This window comes from Acipenser ruthenus, chromosome 30 (genome assembly GCF_902713425.1).
Source record: "Acipenser ruthenus chromosome 30, fAciRut3.2 maternal haplotype, whole genome shotgun sequence".
NCBI lineage: Eukaryota > Metazoa > Chordata > Actinopteri > Acipenseriformes > Acipenseridae > Acipenser > Acipenser ruthenus.
In genome coordinates, this window is record NC_081218.1 from 3,257,435 (window position 1) to 3,280,086 (window position 22,652).

General features: G+C 46.4%; 2 protein-coding genes across 3 annotated transcripts; one reads left to right on the plus strand and one right to left on the minus strand.

The window, feature by feature from the left end:
* Positions 1-441: 441 nt before the first annotated feature.
* Positions 442-8,364, minus strand: dmac2 (distal membrane arm assembly component 2). Of its 2 annotated transcripts, XM_034058178.3 has the most exons (6): positions 8,161-8,344; positions 6,590-6,786; positions 6,325-6,405; positions 4,248-4,387; positions 2,009-2,171; positions 442-830 (listed from the first exon to the last, which is right to left on the minus strand). In XM_034058178.3, the coding sequence occupies exons 1-6, from the start codon at positions 8,176-8,178 to the stop codon at positions 641-643; spliced, it is 789 nt and encodes a 262-aa protein (XP_033914069.3). In that variant the 5' UTR covers positions 8,179-8,344; the 3' UTR covers positions 442-640. The 2 variants fall into 2 exon arrangements, with proteins under 2 accessions (XP_033914069.3, XP_058860787.1); XM_059004804.1 differs by lacking the exon at positions 6,325-6,405 and having other exon boundaries at positions 8,161-8,364.
* Positions 8,365-8,663: 299 nt separating this feature from the next.
* On the plus strand, positions 8,664-14,495 carry h3f3c (H3 histone, family 3C). The gene is made up of 4 exons (XM_034058189.3): positions 8,664-8,797; positions 9,899-10,056; positions 10,648-10,801; positions 11,197-14,495. Exons 2-4 carry the CDS (start codon positions 9,929-9,931, stop codon positions 11,323-11,325), a joined length of 411 nt encoding a protein of 136 aa, XP_033914080.1. The 5' UTR covers positions 8,664-8,797; positions 9,899-9,928; the 3' UTR covers positions 11,326-14,495.
* The last annotated feature ends 8,157 nt before the right edge of the window (positions 14,496-22,652 follow it).

Sequence of the window (22,652 nt, forward strand, 5' to 3'; positions counted from 1 at the left end):
ATAATAATATGCAATGTAGGGAGACACCCAGCGGTGAGAATGGGAACTGCAGCTGTAGGGCTGTTTTAAAACCAAGACTTCAATCCATATATTTAAAAATAAACACGCACACGCACACACAGCCAGTTTTATTTATAAAAGTTTATTGTACATTTCGAGCCTTTATAAATAGGTTACAACGACTTTTCCCCATCGATTTCACTGTTAGTATTTTCAGATACGTATGAATTCATGCGTGCACGGCTCCCCTGGACAGAGGCTCGGCAGCGATGTGACGTCACCGCATTATAACACACAAGCTTACAGCGGTTTATTAATTGATAAAGGTGCAATTGCTATAGTAACCATTGTGGAGGGATCCTAAACGTTTTTGTTCATTGTAGAGAAATACCATATTCCAAAAACAAACAAAAAAAAAAACAATATTCTCTCCCCCCCCCCCCCCCCTAAAAAAAAAAAACCAAACAAAATACAATTATATTAAAACACAGATTTATAATAATAATAATAATACAGTATTTCTGTATTAATCCCAGATGATGTGTCGGGCACTGCCATAAAGCCATAGACTCATGTGTAACAGGTGCCACCCAGTGGTGGAAATGGGAACTGCAGTTTTAAATGAACAGTCACTAGATCACTACACAGGAGTCATCTGGGCAGTAGTTGTGGGGGCCCCCTCTATCGCCCCCGCCCCCTCGCTGATTAACCCCTCGTGATACTCTGCTCCCGTGATCTCACAGCCTGGCAGAGCCTCCTCCAGCAGGATCCGGACCAGCCCTGGGTTCGAGAGGCGAGGGAGAGAGGAGACAGAGAGCCGGCGCAGCCCCCTGAGAGAGAGGGGGGGGAGACATTACAGAGATTACAATCCTTTCACATCACACATTTACACAAAAGATTATTTTATATATTGTGTTTGTTTCTAACCCTGCTCAAACTCCTGGCTCCTGATCATTTCAATATTAATAATAATAATAGACTTCACTGAGGGGAGCTCTGAACCCCAGGACTGGGTGCAGCAGCAGCAGCAGCAGGGCTAGTGTGAGTTTCTAACCCTGCTCAAACTCCTGGCTCCTGATCATTTCAATATTAATAATAATAGACTTCATTGAGGGGAGTTCTGAACCCCAGGACTGGGTGCAGCAGCAGCAGCAGCAGGGCTAGTGTGAGTTTCTAACCCTGCTCAAACTCCTGGCTCCTGATCATTTCAATATTAATAATAATAGACTTCACTGAGGGGAGCTCTGAACCCCAGGACTGGGTGCAGCAGCAGCAGCAGCAGGGCTAGTGTGAGTTTCTAACCCTGCTCAAACTCCTGGCCCCTGATCATTTCAATATTAATAATAATAGACTTCATTGAGGGGAGTTCTGAACCCCAGGACTGGGTGCAGCAGCAGCAGGGCTAGTGTGAGTTTCTAACCCTGCTCAAACACCTGGCTCCTGATCATTTCAATATTAATAATAATAGACTTCATTGAGGGGAGCTCTGAACCCCAGGACTGGGTGCAGCAGCAGCAGCAGCAGGGCTAGTGTGAGTTTCTAACCCTGCTCAAACTCCTGGCTCCTGATCATTTCAATATTAATAATAATAGACTTCATTGAGGGGAGCTCTGAACCCCAGGACTGGGTGCAGCAGCAGCAGCAGGGCTAGTGTGAGTTTCTAACCCTGCTCAAACTCCTGGCTCCTGATCATTTCAATATTAATAATAATAGACTTCATTGAGGGGAGCTCTGAACCCCAGGACTGGGTGCAGCAGCAGCAGCAGCAGCAGGGCTAGTGTGAGTTTGTAACCCTGCTCAAACTCCTGGCTCCTGATCATTTCAATATTAATAATAATAGACTTCATTGAGGGGAGCTCTGAACCCCAGGACTGGGTGCAGCAGCAGCAGGAGCAGCAGGGCTAGTGTGAGTTTCTAACTCCTGATCATTTCAATATTAATAATAATAATAATAATAATAATAATAATAACAGCAACAGACTTCACTGAGGGGAGATGTGATACTCACTGCAGGTGGTGCAGAGTCGCAAGTCCCCTCTCGGTCACTAGAGGGCAGCCCGACACAGACAGCTCCTCCAGGGACTGGCTGAATACGTGCAGGCGAGCCAGAAACCAGTCATCAACGTGGGGGCAGTGAGAGAGGGAGAGAGAGCGGAGAGAGGAGAGGGGGGCTGAGGACAGAGAGGGGGGGGGAGAGGAGAGTTACAGGGATGGAAATAAGACTCCCGTTTCACAGACAGTTAATCCATTCCTAGTTTCACTGTGAGTTTAATAATAAGGCACCCCTGAGCTTGTTGCCTAGACACACTGGGGCTGATCAAGCTGGTAGGAAAACCTGGACTGGGTGACTCTTCTGTGCAACAGGAGTCTTATTCCCATCCCTGCCTAGCCACGCTGTCGATGCTGAATCACTGGGATCCTTTAAGACCCGACTTGACAAAGTTCTGAGATCAATCAGCTACAAAAAAATGAAACTGCTGTGCAATAGGCGTCATTATTCCCATCCCTGGAGCCCCCCTGTATTGACTCTCAGCCCCTCTGTATTGACTCTCGGGCCCCTCTGTATTAACTCTCAGCCCCTCTGTATTGACTCTCGGGCCCCTCTGTATTGACTCTCAGCCCCTCTGTATTGACTCTCGGGCCCCTCTGTATTGACTCTCAGCCCCTCTGTATTGACACTCAGCCCCTCTGTATTGACTCTCAGCCCCTCTGTATTGACTCTCGGGCCCCTCTGTATTGACTCTCGGGCCCCTCTGTATTGACTCTCGGGCCCCTCTGTATTGACTCTCGGGCCCCTCTGTATTGACTCTCGGGCCCCTCTGTATTGACTCTCGGGCCCCTCTGTATTTATTCTTAGCCCCTCTGTATTGACTCTCAGCCCCTCTGTATTGACTCTCAGCCCCTCTGTATTGACTCTCAGCCCCTCTGTATTGACTCTCAGCCCCTCTGTATTTATTCTTAGCCCCTCTGTATTGACTCTCAGGCCCTCTGTATTGACTCTCAGGCCCCTCTGTATTGACTCTCGGGCCCCTCTGTATTGACTCTCAGCCCCTCTGTATTGACTCTCAGCCCCTCTGTATTGTCTCTCGGGCCCCTCTGTATTGTCTCTCGGGCCCCTCTGTATTGTCTGTCGGGCCCCTCTGTATTGACTCTCGGGCCCCTCTGTATTGACTCTCAGCCCCTCTGTATTGACTCTCAGCCCCTCTGTATTGACTCTCGGGCCCCTCTGTATTGATTCTCAGCCCCCTCTAGTGACACTCAGCCCCTCTGTATTGACTCTCGGGCCCCTCTGTATTGACTCTCAGCCCCTCTGTATTGACTCTCAGCCCCTCTGTATTGACTCTCGGGCCCCTCTGTATTGATTCTCAGCCCCCTGTAGTGACACTCAGCCCCTCTGTATTGACTCTCAGACCCTCTGTATTGACTCTCAGACCCTCTGTATTGACTCTCAGACCCTCTGTATTGACTCTCAGACCCTCTGTATTGACTCTCAGACCCTCTGTATTGACTCTCGGGCCCCTCTGTATTGACTCTCAGCCCCTCTGTATTGACTCTCGGGCCCCTCTGTATTGATTCTCAGCCCCTCTGAATTGACTCTCAGACCCTCTGTATTGACTCTCAGCCCCTCTGTATTTATTCTCAGCCCCTCTGTATTGACTCTCGGGCCCCTCTGTATTGATTCTCAGCCCTCTGTATTGACTCTCGGGCCCCTCTGTATTGACTCTCGGGCCCCTCTGTATTGACTCTCGGGCCCCTCTGTATTGACTCTCGGGCCCCTCTGTATTGACTCTCGGGCCCCTCTGTATTGACTCTCGGGCCCCTCTGTATTGACTCTCGGGCCCCTCTGTATTGACTCTCGGGCCCCTCTGTATTGACTCTCGGGCCCCTCTGTATTGACTCTCGGGCCCCTCTGTATTGACTCTCGGGCCCCTCTGTATTGACTCTCAGCCCCTCTGTATTGACTCTCAGCCCCTCTGTATTAACTCTCAGCCCCTCTGTATTGACTCTCAGCCCCTCTGTATTGACTCTCAGCCCCTCTGTATTGACTCTCGGGCCCCTCTGTATTGACTCTCAGCCCCTCTGTATTGACTCTCAGCCCCTCTGTATTGACTCTCAGCCCCTCTGTATTGACTCTCAGCCCCTCTGTATTGACTCTCAGCCCCTCTGTATTGACTCTCGGGCCCCTCTGTATTGACTCTCAGCCCCTCTGTATTGACTCTCAGGCCCTCACCCCCTCTTTTCCTCACCCAGGTTATCCAGACCCCTGTAGTTGATCTCCGTTCCGCTGGCGTCCACCTCCTCGATCGGAACATCTCGGAATTCCATGAAATCCCAACTGAACCTCCCGCGGGAATTGGGTCTGATCCAATCAGACTGACCGGAGAACCTGAGGATACAGCAACACAATACATAGAGACTAGAGCAGAGCACAGCACTGTACAATACATAGAGACTAGAGCAGAGCACAGCACTGTACAATACAATACAGCAACACAATACATAGAGAGTAGAGCAGAGCACAGCACTGTACAATACAATACAGCAACACAATACATAGAGACTAGAGCAGAGCACAGCACTGTACAATACGATACAATACAGCACAGCACTGTACAATACAGCACAGCACAGTACAATACAATACAGCACTGTACAGTACAGCACTGTACAATACAGCACAGCACTGTACAGCACAGCACTGTACAATACAGCACAGCACAGTACAATACAGCACAGCACTGTACAATACAGCACAGCACAGTACAATACAGCACTGTACAGTACAGCACTGTACAATACAGCACAGCACTGTACAGCACAGCACTGTACAATACAGCACAGCACAGTACAATACAGCACAGCACTGTACAATACAATACAGCACTGTACAGTACAGCACAGCACTGTACAATACAATACTAGCCACGCTGTCGATGCTGAATCACTGGGATCCTTTAAGACCCGACTTACCAAAGTTCTGAGATCAATCAGCTACAAAAAAATGAAACTGCTGTGCAATAGGCGTCATTATTCCCATCCCTGGAGCCCCCCTGTACAATACAATACAGCACTGTACAGCACAGCACTGTACAATACAATACAGCACAGCACTGTACAATACAGCACAGCACTGTACAATACAGCACAGCACAGTACAATACAGCACAGCACTGAACAATACAGCACAGCACTGAACAATACAGCACAGCACAGCACTGAACAATACAGCACAGCACTGAACAATACAGCACAGCACAGTACAATACAGCACAGCACAGTACAATACAGCACAGCACAATACAGCACAGCACAGTACAATGCAGCACAGCACTGAACAATACAGCACAGCACAGCACTGAACAATACAGCACAGCACTGAACAATACAGCACAGCACTGAACAATACAGCACAGCACAGTACAATACAGCACAGCACTGAACAATACAGCACAGCACAGTACAATACAGCACAGCACAGCACTGAACAATACAGCACAGCACTGAACAATACAGCACAGCACAGTACAATACAGCACAGCACAGCACAGCACTGAACAATACAGCACAGCACTGAACAATACAGCACAGCACAGTACAATACAGCACAGCACAGTACAATACAGCACAGTACAATACAGCACAGCACAGCACTGAACAATACAGCACAGCACTGAACAATACAGCACAGCACAGTACAATACAGCACAGCACAGCACAGCACTGAACAATACAGCACAGCACTGAACAATACAGCACAGCACAGTACAATACAGCACAGCACAGCACAGCACTGAACAATACAGCACAGCACTGAACAATACAGCACAGCACAGTACAATACAGCACAGCACAGCACAGCACTGAACAATACAGCACAGCACTGAACAATACAGCACAGCACAGTACAATATAATACAGCCAGGGTTGGGGTCAATTCCTTTTTTTTACATTTCCGATTCCTTTTTAAAATCAATTGCCAATTCCAATTCCTAATTCATTCAAATGAATGGGAACTAGAATTGATATTTTAGAGACTTAATAATTGATTTGATTGTTCAACTGGGAGCAGCGGGGGTGGGGGGACTGGGAGCAGCGGGGGGGGACTGGGAGCAGCGGGGGGGGACTGGGAGCAGCGGGTGGGGGGGGACTGGGAGCAGCGGGGGGGGGGGGGACTGGGAGCAGCGGGTGGGGGGGAACTGGGAGCAGCGGGTGGGGGGGGGGACTGGGAGCAGCGGGTGGGGGGGGACTGGGAGCAGCGGGTGGGGGGGGACTGGGAGAAGCGGGGGGGATGGGGTACTGGGAGCAGTGGGAGTGCAGACCTACCGGACCCCTCCTCTCAGACTCAGTATGTAGTACGCAGCGGCCACGCCATCCCCATAGAGCTGCTGAGTGTAGCCATAATACCTGCAGGACACAGGAGTCAATACACACAGAGAGCAATCACAACAACACTCCCACTGCAGAGCACCGCGAGCCAGTCCAGGTTTTACACTCGTTCTGTGACAGTGCTAATAATAACAACAACAATGAGACTGCGTGGAGCAGCTGTGGGTGTTTTCATGTCAAGTCTCCTGGCGGATGTACGTACGCGTTCTTTCGCCGCAGGTTCCACAGCTTGAGGGCGGCGCTCCACGTCACCAGATTCTCGACATCGTAAAATCGGCGGTACAGGAAGAGGAGGAGCCTGGTCCTGAGAGGGGGTCGGGGCGGGGCTGCGCGAGGGGCGGAGCTACAGAGCCTGTACGGAACACTCAACCACGCAGAGACACGCCCCCCAAAACGGGCCTGGAACAGAGACAAGACTGGGTTAGAAACTCACACCAATGCTGGGGTTCAGAACTCGCCTCAATGAAGTCTATTATTATTAATATTGAAATGATCAGGAGCCAGGAGTTTGAGCAGGGTTAGAAACTCACACTAGCCCTGCTGCTGCTGCACCCAGTCCTGGGGTTCAGAACTCCCCTCAATGAAGTCTATTATTATTAATATTGAAATGATCAGGAGCCAGGAGTTTGAGCAGGGTTAGAAACTCACACTAGCCCTGCTGCTGCTGCTGCTGCTGCACCCAGTCCTGGGGTTCAGAGCTCCCCTCAATGAAGTCTATTATTATTAATATTGAAATGATCAGGAGCCAGGAGTTTGAGCAGGGTTACAAACTCACACTAGCCCTGCTGCTGCTGCTGCACCCAGTCCTGGGGTTCAGAACTCCCCTCAATGAAGTCTATTATTATTAATATTGAAATGATCAGGAGCCAGGAGTTTGAGCAGGGTTACAAACTCACACTAGCCCTGCTGCTGCTGCTGCTGCTGCACCCAGTCCTGGGGTTCAGAGCTCCCCTCAATGAAGTCTATTATTATTAATATTGAAATGATCAGGAGCCAGGAGTTTGAGCAGGGTTAGAAACTCACACTAGCCCTGCTGCTGCTGCTGCTGCTGCACCCAGTCCTGGGGTTCAGAGCTCCCCTCAATGAAGTCTATTATTATTAATATTGAAATGATCAGGAGCCAGGAGTTTGAGCAGGGTTACAAACTCACACTAGCCCTGCTGCTGCTGCTGCTGCTGCACCCAGTCCTGGGGTTCAGAGCTCCCCTCAATGAAGTCTATTATTATTAATATTGAAATGATCAGGAGCCAGGAGTTTGAGCAGGGTTAGAAACTCACACTAGCCCTGCTGCTGCTGCTGCTGCTGCACCCAGTCCTGGGGTTCAGAGCTCCCCTCAATGAAGTCTATTATTATTAATATTGAAATGATCAGGAGCCAGGAGTTTGAGCAGGGTTACAAACTCACACTAGCCCTGCTGCTGCTGCTGCTGCTGCACCCAGTCCTGGGGTTCAGAACTCCCCTCAATGAAGTCTATTATTATTAATATTGAAATGATCAGGAGCCAGGAGTTTGAGCAGGGTTACAAACTCACACTAGCCCTGCTGCTGCTGCTGCTGCTGCACCCAGTCCTGGGGTTATACGGGGGTCAGTTTTACTGACACAGTTTACCAGCAGCGGCACAGAAAAGCGATAGGTGCTAATATAATGACAAAGTCCCCGTTTAATCCGCAATGTGCCCCCACCCCAGCTAAATATAAATCGTATTGTTTAAGGTTTCTGTGTTTTATAAAAAATTATAAAAATTATAAAACACAAACTGTGCGGGTTACCTACCATCATGGGAGCAGCCATGGTGTCTATCACGTGACCCGCAGACCGTCCTACGGATAGCTGTTACGGACAAACTCGTCGCCGTCACAGCAACTCTCGAAGCGGAAACGAACATGCATTAATAAAAACAAATACGTTCTACTTACTAAGAGAATATCCTTGTTAAAAATTGTTCTTTGAGTGTTGTTTTGAATAGCATCTACTTACAATAAAAAAAAACCCTGCTGTGTGCAACAATTAAAAACACAAAAAAATGTTTATTTTAGGATGTAAAATTAAAAATATATATATTTTATTTCACGACGTTTAGGGCAAAAACGCTTCAGCTGTGTAGAACGAAAAGCAAACAACGTGCAGAGAACATGTCGTTTTATTGATGCACTCTATTTAATATATATATTTTCATGTATACTGTATCTGTTATATTGTCTTTGAAATTTAATACAAAATAAACCTTCACCAAAATAAAATCGCACAAAATGGTCACCGCGGAGAGGTGCATTGTGGGCAGCGTTTGATTGACACGGCGGCCATTTTCCCGCCGGACGCTCCAATATCATTGTGTGAGAGGCATTAAATACCGAGGCTGCGAGAGACTAAAACCGCACATTTAAACGACATTAAACGCCGTTTCTCTCAGGTAAGAACAGACAAACACCGGTTTTTTCCACCTCCGATACTTTTTTACACCTTTTTAAAAGTTTGGGATTTGTTAAATTTCGGGGTTTTACGGATATATTTCTAAAGGGGGGTAAAAACAAAAACACGACCAGCAGAGAAAAAAAGAGCCTTTGTGCTTCAGAGGAGAAAAAAAAAAAAAAAAAACCGAAACCCTCACTTAGGTGTTTTCTGACTCGGAAAAACACGGAGATTCCCGGCCCGAATCGGGATTGGACTGACTTTTTATATTGCTTAAGGTGTCTACTTTCACACACGACGATTGTTTTTTGTGTAGTTTTTATGCTTTTTCTTTAAGTTTGAATTCGACGCTTCGGTGCCGATCTCTCCTCTCATATCTCGCCCCGGTTGCGTTTCAAACAGCGGCCATGGTCCTGCGCGACGGAAGGCGGGACTTGCCGAGTTCGCAAAAAAAAAAAGAAATACAACTATAGCCGATGCTGATTGGTTAGAAATAAATTATCCGTTGCGGGATTGGCTGGGTGTGTTGTGGGCGTTGTTATTTTTTTACCCTTCGTTTGATTGACAGTTCACAGATTGGACTCTGTGGCTGGGTAAGCGCTGTAGCCTCGCCCACGCCACTGTAGGACGACGGCGATTGGCTACAGGCTCTGTCACTCTGAGTTCCGAGGATGAACTTAATCTCGTGGACGCCGCCAAGCCTTCTGGGATATGTAGTTTCTACTTCGTGCCTGCCTACATTAGCGCTGTGTGATACTAATCGGTTTGCCGTAAACATTAAATGCTATTGCGATTTGTTACGCCCTGGAATTTAAAATGTAAAGGCTAAAAGTATTTTAAACTGTTGAATAAAGTAGTTATAAATAATAAAAATAAATAAAAGTGGTGTAAACAAACGTACCGTTAAATATATATATTTTAAAGACAGAAACATACTTTCACACAAAATACATACACGTCCACGGCTGTGACTTTGTATTGTTATAGTGGACGTAATCAAAACCCGGTGAAACATTATTTATGTATGTATGTATGTATGTATGTATGTATGTATGTATAGTCGGCGGTGTTGGTTTGTTTAATTGTACGGGTTGTGTTGCAGCTCGAATCAGGACCTTGAACCCGCATCAGCATGGCACGTACCAAGCAGACCGCCCGCAAATCCACCGGGGGGAAGGCGCCCCGCAAGCAGCTCGCCACCAAGGCAGCCCGCAAGAGCGCGCCCTCCACCGGCGGAGTGAAGAAACCGCATCGCTACAGGTGAGCCGACGCGCGAAAAAAACCAAAACACATTATACAATATCATTTTCCTAAAGCCTGTTTTCAGGAGCGAACCCCCGTCTGTGTGGAGTAAAACCCGGACGCGCTATAACTGAGAGACGTTCTTCACCCTTCCCTTGTTTTCAGCGGTGAAAATCTCTGCACTTTCTCATCTATTATTATTAATGTTGTTGTTTTAAAAGAAACATGGTGAGAAGTAACTTTAGTTTCCCCAAACACAGTAACCGTGTGTGAGAGAGTCCAGTGATTCTCCCCTCTGTCCCCCTCCAGTGTTATGTTGTGAATTGTTGCTCACTTCCCTCTCTCTTGCACTCTCGCTCCCTTCCCCCTCTTCCCCCTCCCCCTTCCCCCTCTCGCTCTCTCTCCCCCCTCTCCCTCCCCATCCCCCTCCCATTCCCCCTCTCTCCCTCCCTTTCCCTTCTTCCCCCTCCCTTCCCCTCCCTCTCTCTCTCTCCCCCTTCCCCTCTTTCTCCCCCCCTCTCCCCCTTCCCCTCGCTTTCCTCCTGTCCCTCTCTTTCCCCTCTCTCTCTCTCTTTCTCTCTTTCTCTCTCTCTCTCTCTCTCTCCCCAGGCCCGGTACCGTGGCCCTGCGTGAGATCCGCCGGTACCAGAAGTCCACGGAGCTGCTGATCCGCAAGCTTCCGTTCCAGCGTCTGGTGAGGGAGATCGCGCAGGACTTCAAGACCGACCTGCGCTTCCAGAGCGCTGCCATCGGAGCCCTGCAGGTGAGAGAGAGGGAGGAGGAGAACGAGGAGGAGAGGGGGAGGGGAGGGAGGGGGAGGGGGGGAGAGGAGGAGGAGGAGGGAGGAGGAGAACGAGGGGGAGAGGGGGAAGGAGAGAGGAGGGGGAGGAGGGGGAGGAGGGGGAGGGGGAAGGGGAGGGGGAGAGGGAGGGAGAGAGAGGGAAGTGAGGAGGGAGGAGGAGGAGGGGGAGGAGAGAGAGGGAGGGAGGAGGGGGAAGGGGAGGAGGAGGAGAGGGAGAGGGAGAGGGAGAGGGAGAGGGGAGGAGGAGAGGGAGAGGGAGAGGGGGGGGCTGGCCAGGGAGACTCCTAGTGGAAACGTTTGCCATCTCGCTCTGCCTTGTGTTTCTCAGTCCTGCGCTGTCTCTCTCTCGTCTGCAGGAGGCCAGCGAGGCATACCTGGTCGGGCTCTTTGAGGACACCAACCTGTGTGCCATCCACGCCAAGAGAGTCACCATCATGCCCAAAGACATCCAGCTGGCCCGCCGCATCCGCGGGGAACGCGCCTAGAACACGGCTAGAACACGGCTAGAACACGGCTACCAGCAGGGAAAAAAAACGAACCGAACAAAGACAGCAGTAATAGCAAAAGAGAAATTATATATATCTTTTTATGAATAATAATAATGTTCTCCATTAGAGATGTTATTATTATTATTGATTTCCTCTCTCCTCTCTTCCTGTCTGTGTGTTTCTAGTTGCTTGATCATCATGATGAGAAGTTGCGGTGTCTTTGGCTCATGCCCTTGTCTTTAGAAGTTAGTCCCGTGAGAGAGTTTATATTTTATTTGTTATTTTTTTAGGATACTTCTACTGTTTGTTGTGTGTGCATGCTCCAGCTTTGTTGCTGTGGGGTGGGGGTAGGAGGGGTAGGAGGGGGGGTTTGTTCAAATCGATGGTGCTCAGTAAACCCTGGCCTAGACTCTGAGCTTGTCTGTCTGTGTCTGTGTGTGTGTGTGTGTGTGTGTGTGTGTCCTGCCAGCCCCCTCACTCTGCTTCAGTTAGAGCTGTTGGGTACATTACATATGGTTTTTAACTTTTACGCTGAGATTCTTCTTGCTGTAGTTTTGCAGATTGACAGACGCCAGCTTTTGCATCAGCCCGACTTCCCCAGAAAGTAGTCCACATTGGAAACTTCTAGTGGAAATGTTTGCCATTGAATTCATTGAGCTTCCTTCAGTGTTTCTATTGAAGACGCTAAGAAAGACCTCAAGTGAACAGGCTTGTCATTGAATCAGTGAGGTTTGCTGTTGTGTATCCCAGTTCACACAGACGCAGACACACACACAGTCACACAGACAGACACAGTCACACAGATGCAGACGCAGTCACACAGACACAGTGACACAGACGCAGACAGTCACACAGACACACACACACACAGACACCACACACAGTAACACACACACAGTCACACAGACACAGTCATACAGAGTCACACAGACAGACACACACACAGTGACACAGATGCAGACGCAGTCACACAGACACAGTGACACAGATACAGACACAGTCATACAGACACAGTCATACAGTCACACAGACAGACACACACACAGTGACACAGACACACACACACAGTCACACAGACACGCACACACAGTCATAGTCACGCACACACAGACAGTCACACAGACGCTGCCCCTTGCTTGTTTGCAGCCTTGTTCACTGCTGCACCATCCAGCCAGCTGATTGTCAGAGAGGCTGGACCTGCAGTGCTGGGGGAGCCTGTGTGTCTGCACAGCGTATTCAAACCTAGAGCCTCGCTCAATCCCTACTATTATTATTATTACTACTATTATTATTATTGCTATTATTATTATTATTATTATTATTATTATTATTATTATTATTAAGTATATTATTTTTATGGTGTTTTGCTGTTTTTTCTTTCAATTTATTTTCTTCATAAATACAAAAATCAATAAAGATTGTAAAGGTTTCTTTTATTTTTTTTTTCAGTTTATATATTTTTTTTGCCGATGCTTCAGTGCAGCCGGTGTTTGGAGCTCGCTTCATGAAGAGCTGTGTTTTTATTAAGAGTAAAGGACCAGTTCATCAGAGTGGGAAGGTTGCCACGCATCTAAATAAAACAAATGCAACTGTGGCCAAAATATCACATCACCTGCAATGAGACATCATCATAAAAAAACCAAACATCATGTGATCAAAGAAACTGCACAATGATATCGCCAAAAAAAAAGCCTACCGGAAGCCATAACAGCAGCAGTAGTATTTCATGTTAGATTTCCAAATGTCACATTCTTCAATTGTCAGTTTTTCATTAAGTATCTGAAAAGTGGTGTGCAATTCAATATGTTAACAAGGTAACATTATTCAGCAGCTTTCATTGGACTCTATGAAGCTGAGGGAGTTCATTCTATATAGAGGGGGTGGAATTCAATATGTTAACAAGGGAACATTATTCAGCAGCTTTCATTGGACTCTATGAAGCTGAGGGAGTTCATTCTATATAGAGGGGGTGGAATTCAATATGTTAACAAGGGAACATTATTCAGCAGCTTTCATTGGACTCTGTGAAGCTGAGGGAGTTCATTCTATATAGAGGGGGTGGAATTCAATATGTTAACAAGGGAACATTATTCAGCAGCTTTCATTGGACTCTATGAAGCTGAGGGAGTTCATTCTATATAGAGGGGGTGGAATTCAATATGTTAACAAGGGAACATTATTCAGCAGCTTTCATTGGACTCTGTGAAGCTGAGGGAGTTCATTCTATATAGAGGGGGTGGAATTCAATATGTTAACAAGGGAACATTATTCAGCAGCTTTCATTGGACTTTACAAAGCGAAATTAGTTCATTCTGTATATAGAGGGTGATGCAAAACGTTTAGCCGTAGCTGTAGTTTCGTGAATAGGCTTTTGGGAGAAGTATACATTATATATTAATTTCACTTTTTATTTCTGAAACTGCTGTGGGTCGGTGATGGCTTTTGTTGGCTTTTATTCCTAAAAAACAGCATTCTTAAAATAGAGACTTTATCCTGTCTTAACCCTGTGATGCCCGAGTGTTTTTTTTTTTTTAATGAGAAAAGGCTACTTTATTTACGTAACTAGATTCTTCCATTTTCTTGTACAAACCTTTTTTTTCCCACCTGTCTGGAAACGGGTACAGTAATGTACTGCATGTTAAAATGACTTGTGAGGCTGGGTTAATCAGACGTGATACACAAACGGGCATTGCAGGGTGAAGAGTTGAGAATGGATCTCTACCTCTAAGACAGGGGCTGGCAACCTTGGCTCTTCCAAGACATTCCACTGCAGGACTTTGTTCCAACCAGACCTTTAGTTATGTAATTAACCTCCAACAGGGTCAATTGAATAATCAGAGGTCTGGTTGGAACAAAGTCCTGCAGTGGAATGTCTTGGAAGAGCCAAGATATCCGGTCACTCACTCATTTCACATGTTTATATGTTTTTTTTTACTTCTTTTTCCTTCTCAAGTTATTCTATACAATTATCTGAATGGATATATATACAGGCTGCCTGTATCTCTCAGAGTCTCGGGTATATATATATATATATGTTTTTTTGGGGGGGGTTTAATGTTTTGAATCTTTTTTGTAATTTCTACATTTTATTTTTCATTCTTAAGGTGGTGTAATAAATATAGATGTTAGACACACACAAAAAAAAATAATAAAATTAAATAAAAACATGTCTGGCTTTGTTTTTTGTTTTTTTTCAATGTTTTATTTTATTTCATTATTTTTGTTTTTGTTTTCGTTTTGTTATATCGGCTTCTGTTCCCAAAGCTTGAACTCAGGAGTTATTTAAAGAACGCTTTTTCAAAACCTATTTCATGGATAAGTACACACAACAGTAAAGAACAGTATACAATGGGCCAGCAGGGGGCGATATTGAGCTATACTTAAATTTTTTTTTTGTAATTATTGCAATTAAATAAAACCACCACTGGAGGGCGACAACGCAGCACACTAGGATTACACCGTACAGCCTTTATTAAATAAGTACATAAAGTGTGTGTGTCTCAGGGAGAGGCTGGCTGTATCTCTCAGTGTCTCAGGGAGAGGCTGGCTGTATCTCTCAGTGTCTCAGGGAGAGGCTGGCTATATCTCTCAGTGTCTCAGGGAGAGGCTGGCTGTATCTCAGTGTCTCAGGGAGAGGCTGGCTGTATCTCTCAGTGTTTCAGGGAGAGGCTGGCTGTATCTCTCAGTGTCTCAGGGAGAGGCTGGCTGTATCTCTCAGTGTCTCAGGGAGAGGCTGGCTGTATCTCTCAGTGTCTCAGGGAGAGGCTGGCTGTATCTCTCAGTGTCTCAGGGAGAGGCTGGCTATATCTCTCAGTGTCTCAGGGAGAGGCTGGCTGTATCTCAGTGTCTCAGGGAGAGGCTGGCTGTATCTCTCAGTGTTTCAGGGAGAGGCTGGCTGTATCTCTCAGTGTCTCAGGGAGAGGCTGGCTGTATCTCTCAGTGTTTCAGGGAGAGGCTGGCTGTATCTCTCAGTGTCTCAGGGAGAGTCTGGCTGTATCTCTCAGTGTCTCGGAGAGGCTGGTTCTATCTCTCAGTGTCTCAGGGAGAGGCTGGCTGTATCTCTCAGTGTCTCAGGGAGAGGCTGGCTGTATCTCTCAGTGTCTCAGGGAGAGGCTGGCTGTATCTCTCAGTGTCTCAGGGAGAGGCTGGCTGTATCTCTCAGTGTCTCAGGGAGAGGCTGGCTGTATCTCTCAGTGTCTCAGGGAGAGGCTGGCTGTATCTCTCAGTGTCTCGGAGAGGCTGGTTCTATCTCTCAGTGTCTCGGAGAGGATGGTTCTATCTCTCAGTGTCTCAGGGAGAGGATGGCTGTATCTCTCAGTGTCTCAGGGAGAGGCTGGCTGTATCTCTCAGTGTCTCGGAGAGGATGGCTGTCTCAACTTTTCTGAAGGAGTCTATATTTACCAGTGCTGAGAATAGAAGCCGCTCTGCTTCCTGTTTGCTCCAGGTTAATCTCTGAGCTGTTTTGCGTCACGAACGGTTTGTGTCTCACGGTGACCTCACTTTGACCTACAGAGGGATAAGGGCACTCGGAGAGAGAGAGAGAGAGAGAGAAAGAGAGGGGGGGAGAGCGAGAGGAGAGGGAGTACAAAAAATAAAAGTGTCCTGTAGTAAAAGCACAGCAAACTGTAATAAAGCACAGTGACAGCAGTGTAAAGCACAGTGAGGTGTGGTAACGCATAGGGATGCATTGTAAAGCACAGAGACGTCTGGTAAAGCATAGGGAAGCATTGTGAAGCACAGAGAGGTCTGGTAAAGCATAGGGAAGCATTGTAAAGCACAGTGAGGTGTGGTAAAGCATAGGGAAGCATTGTAAAGCACAGAGAGGTGTGGTAAAGCATAGGGAAGCATTGTAAAGCACAGAGAGGTCTGGTAAAGCATAGGGAAGCATTGTAAAGCACAGAGAGGTCTGGTAAAGCATAGGGAAGCATTGTAAAGCACAGAGAGGTCTGGTAAAGCATAGGGAAGCATTGTAAAGCACAGAGAGGTCTGGTAAAGCATAGGGAAGCATTGTAAAGCACAGAGAGGTCTGGTAAAGCATAGGGAAGCATTGTAAAGCACAGAGAGGTGTGGTAAAGCATAGGGAAGCATTGTAAAGCACAGAGAGGTGTGGTAAAGCATAGGGAAGCATTGTAAAGCACAGAGAGGTGTGGTAAAGCATAGGGAAGCATTGTAAAGCACAGAGAGGTCTGGTAAAGCATAGGGAAGCATTGTAAAGCACAGAGAGGTGTGGTAAAGCATAGGGAAGCATTGTAAAGCACAGAGAGGTGTGGTAAAGCATAGGGAAGCATTGTAAAGCACAGAGAGGTCTGGTAAAGCATTTTCATTATGATTCTGTTTCGATACTGACTGTTTATGGCTCTCTCACTGTGTGTGTGGTGAGGGATGGTACAGCAGATTAATAAACAAACCAGGGTAAATTAAAGCATAGTATAACAATGGGAAAAGCATGGGGGGGGGGGCGGGGGACAGCAAAATTGCTGTGTTGAATTTGTAAAAGGGTTGTTTGTCTGAATATTTTTCCCTTGCTTGTGAGTATGCAGACAAGGGCTCTCAGTGTGTGTGGGGGGGGGGGGGGGGGGAGTGCATTAGGGGAGTGCAGATTAGCAGCCTGATTGATTGCTCAGGACAGGGGGATTAACGGAGAGGCAGGGACAGACAGTTTTAGCTCATTCTAATCTGGATTAGCGCTGGAGTGTGTCAGCGCTGATGCACCCGTCCGTCCGTCTGTCCCTCCGTCCGTCTGTCCAGCTTCTATAGAGCAAGGGTATCCTCAAGGGCAAAACCTATCCATCTATCTAGAGATACACACACACCCTACACATCAACACACACACACGCACACACGCACACACACGCACACACACACACACACACACACACGCACACACAGTGAGACTCAGCTTGACTCAGTTTAGTTTCAATAACGCTGATGAAGGCACTGGAGCCCAAACGCTGGTCTGCTTGACTCAGTTTAGTTTCAATAACACTGATGAAGGCACTGGAGCCCAGACGCTGGTCTGCTTGACTCAGTTTAGTTTAAATCACACTGATGAAGGCACTAGAGGCCAAACGCTGGTCTGCTTGACTCAGTTTAGTTTCAATAACGCTGATGAAGGCACTAGAGCCCAAACGCTGGTCTGCTTGACTCAGTTTAGTTTCAATAACACTGATGAAGGCACTAGAGCCCAAACGCTGGTCTGCTTGACTCAGTTTAGTTTCAATAACACTGATGAAGGCACTAGAGCCCAAACGCTGGTCTGCTTGACTCAGTTTAGTTTCAATAACACTGATGAAGGCACTAGAGCCCAAACGCTGGTCTGCTTGACTCAGTTTAGTTTCAATAACGCTGATGAAGGCACTGGAGCCCAAACGCTGGTCTGCTTGACTCAGTTTAGTTTCAATCACATTGATGAAGGTGCTAGAGCCCAAACGCTGGTCTGCTTGACTCAGTTTAGTTTCAATAACACTGATGAAGGCACTAGAGCCCAAACGCTGGTCTGCTTGACTCAGTTTAGTTTCAATCACACTGATGAAGGCACTAGAGCCCAAACACTGGTCTGCTTGACTCAGTTTAGTTTCAATAACGCTGATGAAGGCACTAGAGCCCAAACGCTGGTCTGCTTGACTCAGTTTAGTTTCAATAACACTGATGAAGGCACTAGAGCCCAAACGCTGGTCTGCTTGACTCAGTTTAGTTTCAATAACACTGATGAAGGCACTGGAGCCCAAACGCTGGTCTGCTTGACTCAGTTTAGTTTCAATAATGCTGATGAAGGCACTAGAGCCCAAACGCTGGTCTGCTCGACTCAGTTTAGTTTCAATAACACTGATGGAGGCACTAGAGCCCAAACGCTGGTCTGCTTGACTCGGTGTAGTTTCAGTGACACTGACGACACGCTGATCTGGGTACACACAGGGACAGGGTGCAGGGGCACAGCAAGGAGTTCTGATTGGATTAGGAGCTGCTCAGAATTCCGAGGCGGATTTGTGGAGCCTGACACAATCTGGGCCTTTGTGTTCCTGCAGCTTTGAACTGGCCTGAGAAAAAAAAAGTTCACCATGGAATTTTTCAGTTTTCTCAGTGGTTATACTGAGCATCGACCATACCTCTCTGTGCATCTACAACACCTCTCTGAGCATCTACCATACTTCTCTGTGCTTTACCATACCTCTCTGTGCTTTTCAATGCTTCCCTATGCTTTACCACACCTCTCTGTGCTTTACAATGCTTCCCTATGCTTTACCATACCTCTCTGTGCTTTACAATGCTTCCCTATGCTTTACCAGTCCTCTCTGTGCTTTACAATGCTTCCCTATGCTTTACCACACCTCTCTGTGCTTTACAATGCTTCCCTATGCTTTACCACACCTCTCTGTGCTTTACAATGCTTCCCTATGCTTTACCACACCTCTCTGTGCTTTACAATGCTTGCCTATGCTTTACCATACCTCTCTGTGCTTTACAATGCTTCCCTATGCTTTACCAGACCTCTCTGTGCTTTACAATGCTTGTCTATGCTTTACCACACCTCTCTGTGCTTTACAATGCTTCCCTATGCTTCACCAGACCTCTCTGTGCTTTACAATGCTTCCCTATGCTTTATCAGACCTCTCTGTGCTTTACAATGCTTCCCTATGCTTTACCAGACCTCTCTGTGCTTTACAATGCTTCCCTGTGCTTTACCATACCTCTCTGTGCTTTACAATGCTTCCCTATGCTTTACCATACCTCTCTGTGCTTTACAATGCTTGCCTATGCTTTACCACGCTTTCACTGTGCTGTATTATGCTTTGCTATAAAATTTGTGCATTTCCATTTAAACAAACTGCGCCCCCTGCCTGCGTTCTCACTGTAACCCCCTCCGCCCCCCATCCCCGACTCCGCCCCTGCATTGTCTCACCGCGTGAGACTCATTATTTGAGCAATCTCCCGGCTAATCCCCTCTGCTGTTGATATGTTAACAGCTCCACTGTTTCCTCCTCATTAATGATAATTACCCCCCTGTAATTAACACTCCCCCTTCCCCTCCCCCCTAGGATCCTACCCTGCAATGTTCCTTAGAAAAGTGAAATGTTGAATCGATAGGGAAAAGTTCACCGTGCAATTTCAGAGCGGTAAGGTAAAGCACAGGTAAGCACTTAAAAAAAAAAAAAAAAAAAACCATGGCAACTACGGTAAACACATCGTAAAAGCAAAAGACTTTACACCTTGAAACTTTAACATACCTGCCCCGCTATGCTTTACTAACACTAGCAGGACTGCTTTGTGTTTCTATTAACCCAATAACCTTTTACAGCAGCGACCCGGACGGTGTTTGGATTTTCCAGTAATAATAATAATAATAATAATAATAATAATAATAATAATAATAATAATAATAATAATCATCTTTATTTTATATAGCGCAATCCTGCTGAAATCCGGCTCAAATGGCAATTAAAAAAAAAAATGTTTTTAGGTGTCTTTTAAAAATATCCCCAGTCTTTGAATCCTTAATTATCTGTGGAAGAGCATTCCATAACTTAGGTGCATAGCAACAGGAAGCCCAGTCTCCCAAAGACTGGAGCCTGGTTTCTGGGACTCTTAAGAGCCCAGCATCAGCAGATCGCAGGTTTCGCACAGGAGTATATTCAACTAACATATCGGGGATGTAACTTGGTATCAAACCATTCAAGGCCTTATATGTTAAGAGTAATATCTTAAAATCATTCCTGAACTTAACCGTTAGCTTCACACCCCGCCTCCTCTCCCTGCCCCCCCCCTGCCCCCCTCTCCCTGCCCCCCCTCCTCACCCTGGCCCCCTCTCCTCTTGTGTTCTCTTCATTCAGCCCGGTAGGAGAGCACAGTGATCGCGGAGTGTTACAGAACGCCAGGCAGGGACCCCTGACAGAGGGGGGGGGGGTCACAGTAGGGGGGTCTGTGGGGGTCTAGTCATGCTCTGTTCAGTAGCCCTGCTGACAATCTGCCACGCATACAGCTCTCCCCCCACCACGTTAGACCAGCCTGCCCCCTTATAAAAGTGTCCCATAGAAAAAAGCCCAGCACAGTGAAAACATGGTAAAGCATAGGGAAGCATTGTAAAAGCACAGAGAGGTATGGTAAAGCATAGGGAAGCATTGTAAAGCACAGAGAGGCCTGGTAAAGCATAGGGAAGCATTGTAAAAGCACAGAGAGGTCTGGTAAAGCATAGGGAAGCATTGTAAAGCACAAAGAGGTCTGGTAAAGCATATGGAAGCATTGTAAAGCACAGAGAGGTGTGGTAAAGCACAGAGAGGTATGGTAAAGCATAGGGAAGCATTGTAAAAGCACAGAGAGGTATGGTAAAGCATAGGGAAGCATTGTAAAGCACAGAGAGGTATGGTAAAGCATAGGGAAGCATTGTAAAGCACAGAGAGGTCTGGTAAAGCATAGGGAAGCATTGTAAAGCACAGAGAGGTATGGTAAAGCATAGGGAAGCATTGTAAAGCACAGAGAGGTGTGGTAAAGCATAGGGAAGCATTGTAAAGCACAGAGAGGTCTGGTAAAGCATAGGGAAGCATTGTAAAGCACAGAGAGGTCTGGTAAAGCATAGGGAAGCATTGTAAAGCACAGAGAGGTCTGGTAAAGCATAGGGAAGCAATGTAAAGCACAGAGAGGTCTGGTAAAGCATAGGCAAGCAATGTAAAGCACGGAGAGGTCTGGTAAAGCATAGGGAAGCATTGTAAAGCACAGAGAGGTCTGGTAAAGCATAGGGAAGCAATGTAAAGCACAGAGAGGTCTGGTAAAGCATAGGCAAGCAATGTAAAGCACGGAGAGGTCTGGTAAAGCATATTAAACAACATACTTTGATAAACTAACCCTTATAAATGCGTCCCCATAGTAAAAGCCCAGCACAGTGTGATACAGCCCAGTGTAATACAGCACAGTGACAGCACAGTGTGATACAGCACAGTGGCAGCACAGTATGATACAGCACAGTATGATACAGCACAGTGAAAGCACAGTTTCATGAAGGAAAAAGGGTTTTATGAAGAATCTTTTTTTGCCCCCAATTTAAAAAACAGTTTTAATCCTTTAAAAGAACAAAAGGGAGACAGGCTTTGACATTGTTTCAGATGAGGAGCCTGGATTACAGAGAATAGCAGATGGGTGTATTGATGAGGATGGAAAGATTATTGCTGTCATCATTGTTGCAGCAGGTTGCCAGCTTGCAGAATAAACGTCCGTGCGTGCCTGTGTGTGTGCGTGTGTGTGTGCGTGTGTGTGTGCGTGTGTGTGTGCGTGTGTGTGTGTTTTTGTGTGTGTGTGTGCGTGTGGTTTTGTGTGTTTGTGGTTGTATCACATCAATATCAGGGTCTGCTATATATTATAAAGACATTTCAGAGGGCTGGATCGCATCAATATCAGGGTCTAGTGCTATATATTATAAAGACATTTCAGAGGGCTGGATCGCATCAATATCAGGGTCTGCTATATATTATAAAGACATTTCAGAGGGCTGGATCGCATCAATATCAGGGTCTAGTGCTATATATTATAAAGACATTTCAGAGGGCTGGATCGCATCAATATCAGGGTCTAGTGCTATATATTATAAAGACATTTCAGAGGGCTGGATCGCATCAATATCAGGGTCTAGTGCTATATATTATAAAGACATTTCAGAGGGCTGGATCGCATCAATATCAGAGTCTAGTGCTGTATATTATAAAGACATTTCAGAGGGCTGGATCGCATCAATATCAGGGTCTAGTGCTATATATTATAAAGACATTTCAGAGGGCTGGATCGCATCAATATCAGAGTCTAGTGCTGTATATTATAAAGACATTTCAGAGGGCTGGATCGCATCAATATCAGGGTCTAGTGCTATATATTATAAAGACATTTCAGAGGGCTGGATCGCATCAATATCAGAGTCTAGTGCTGTATATTATAAAGACATTTCAGAGGGCTGGATCGCATCAATATCAGGGTCTAGTGCTATATATTATAAAGACATTTCAGAGGGCTGGATCGCATCAATATCAGAGTCTAGTGCTGTATATTATAAAGACATTTCAGAGGGCTGGATCGCATCAATATCAGGGTCTAGTGCTATATATTATAAAAACATTTCAGAGGGCTGGATCGCATCAATGTCAGGGTCTAGTGCTATATATTATAAAGACATTTCAGAGGGCTGGATCGCACCAATATCAGGGTCTAGTGCTATATATTATAAATACATTTCAGAAGGTAGGATCGCATCAATATTAGGGTCTAGTGGTATATATTATAAAGACATTTCAGATGGCTGTATCGCATCAATATCAGGGTCTAGTGCTATATATTATAAAGACAT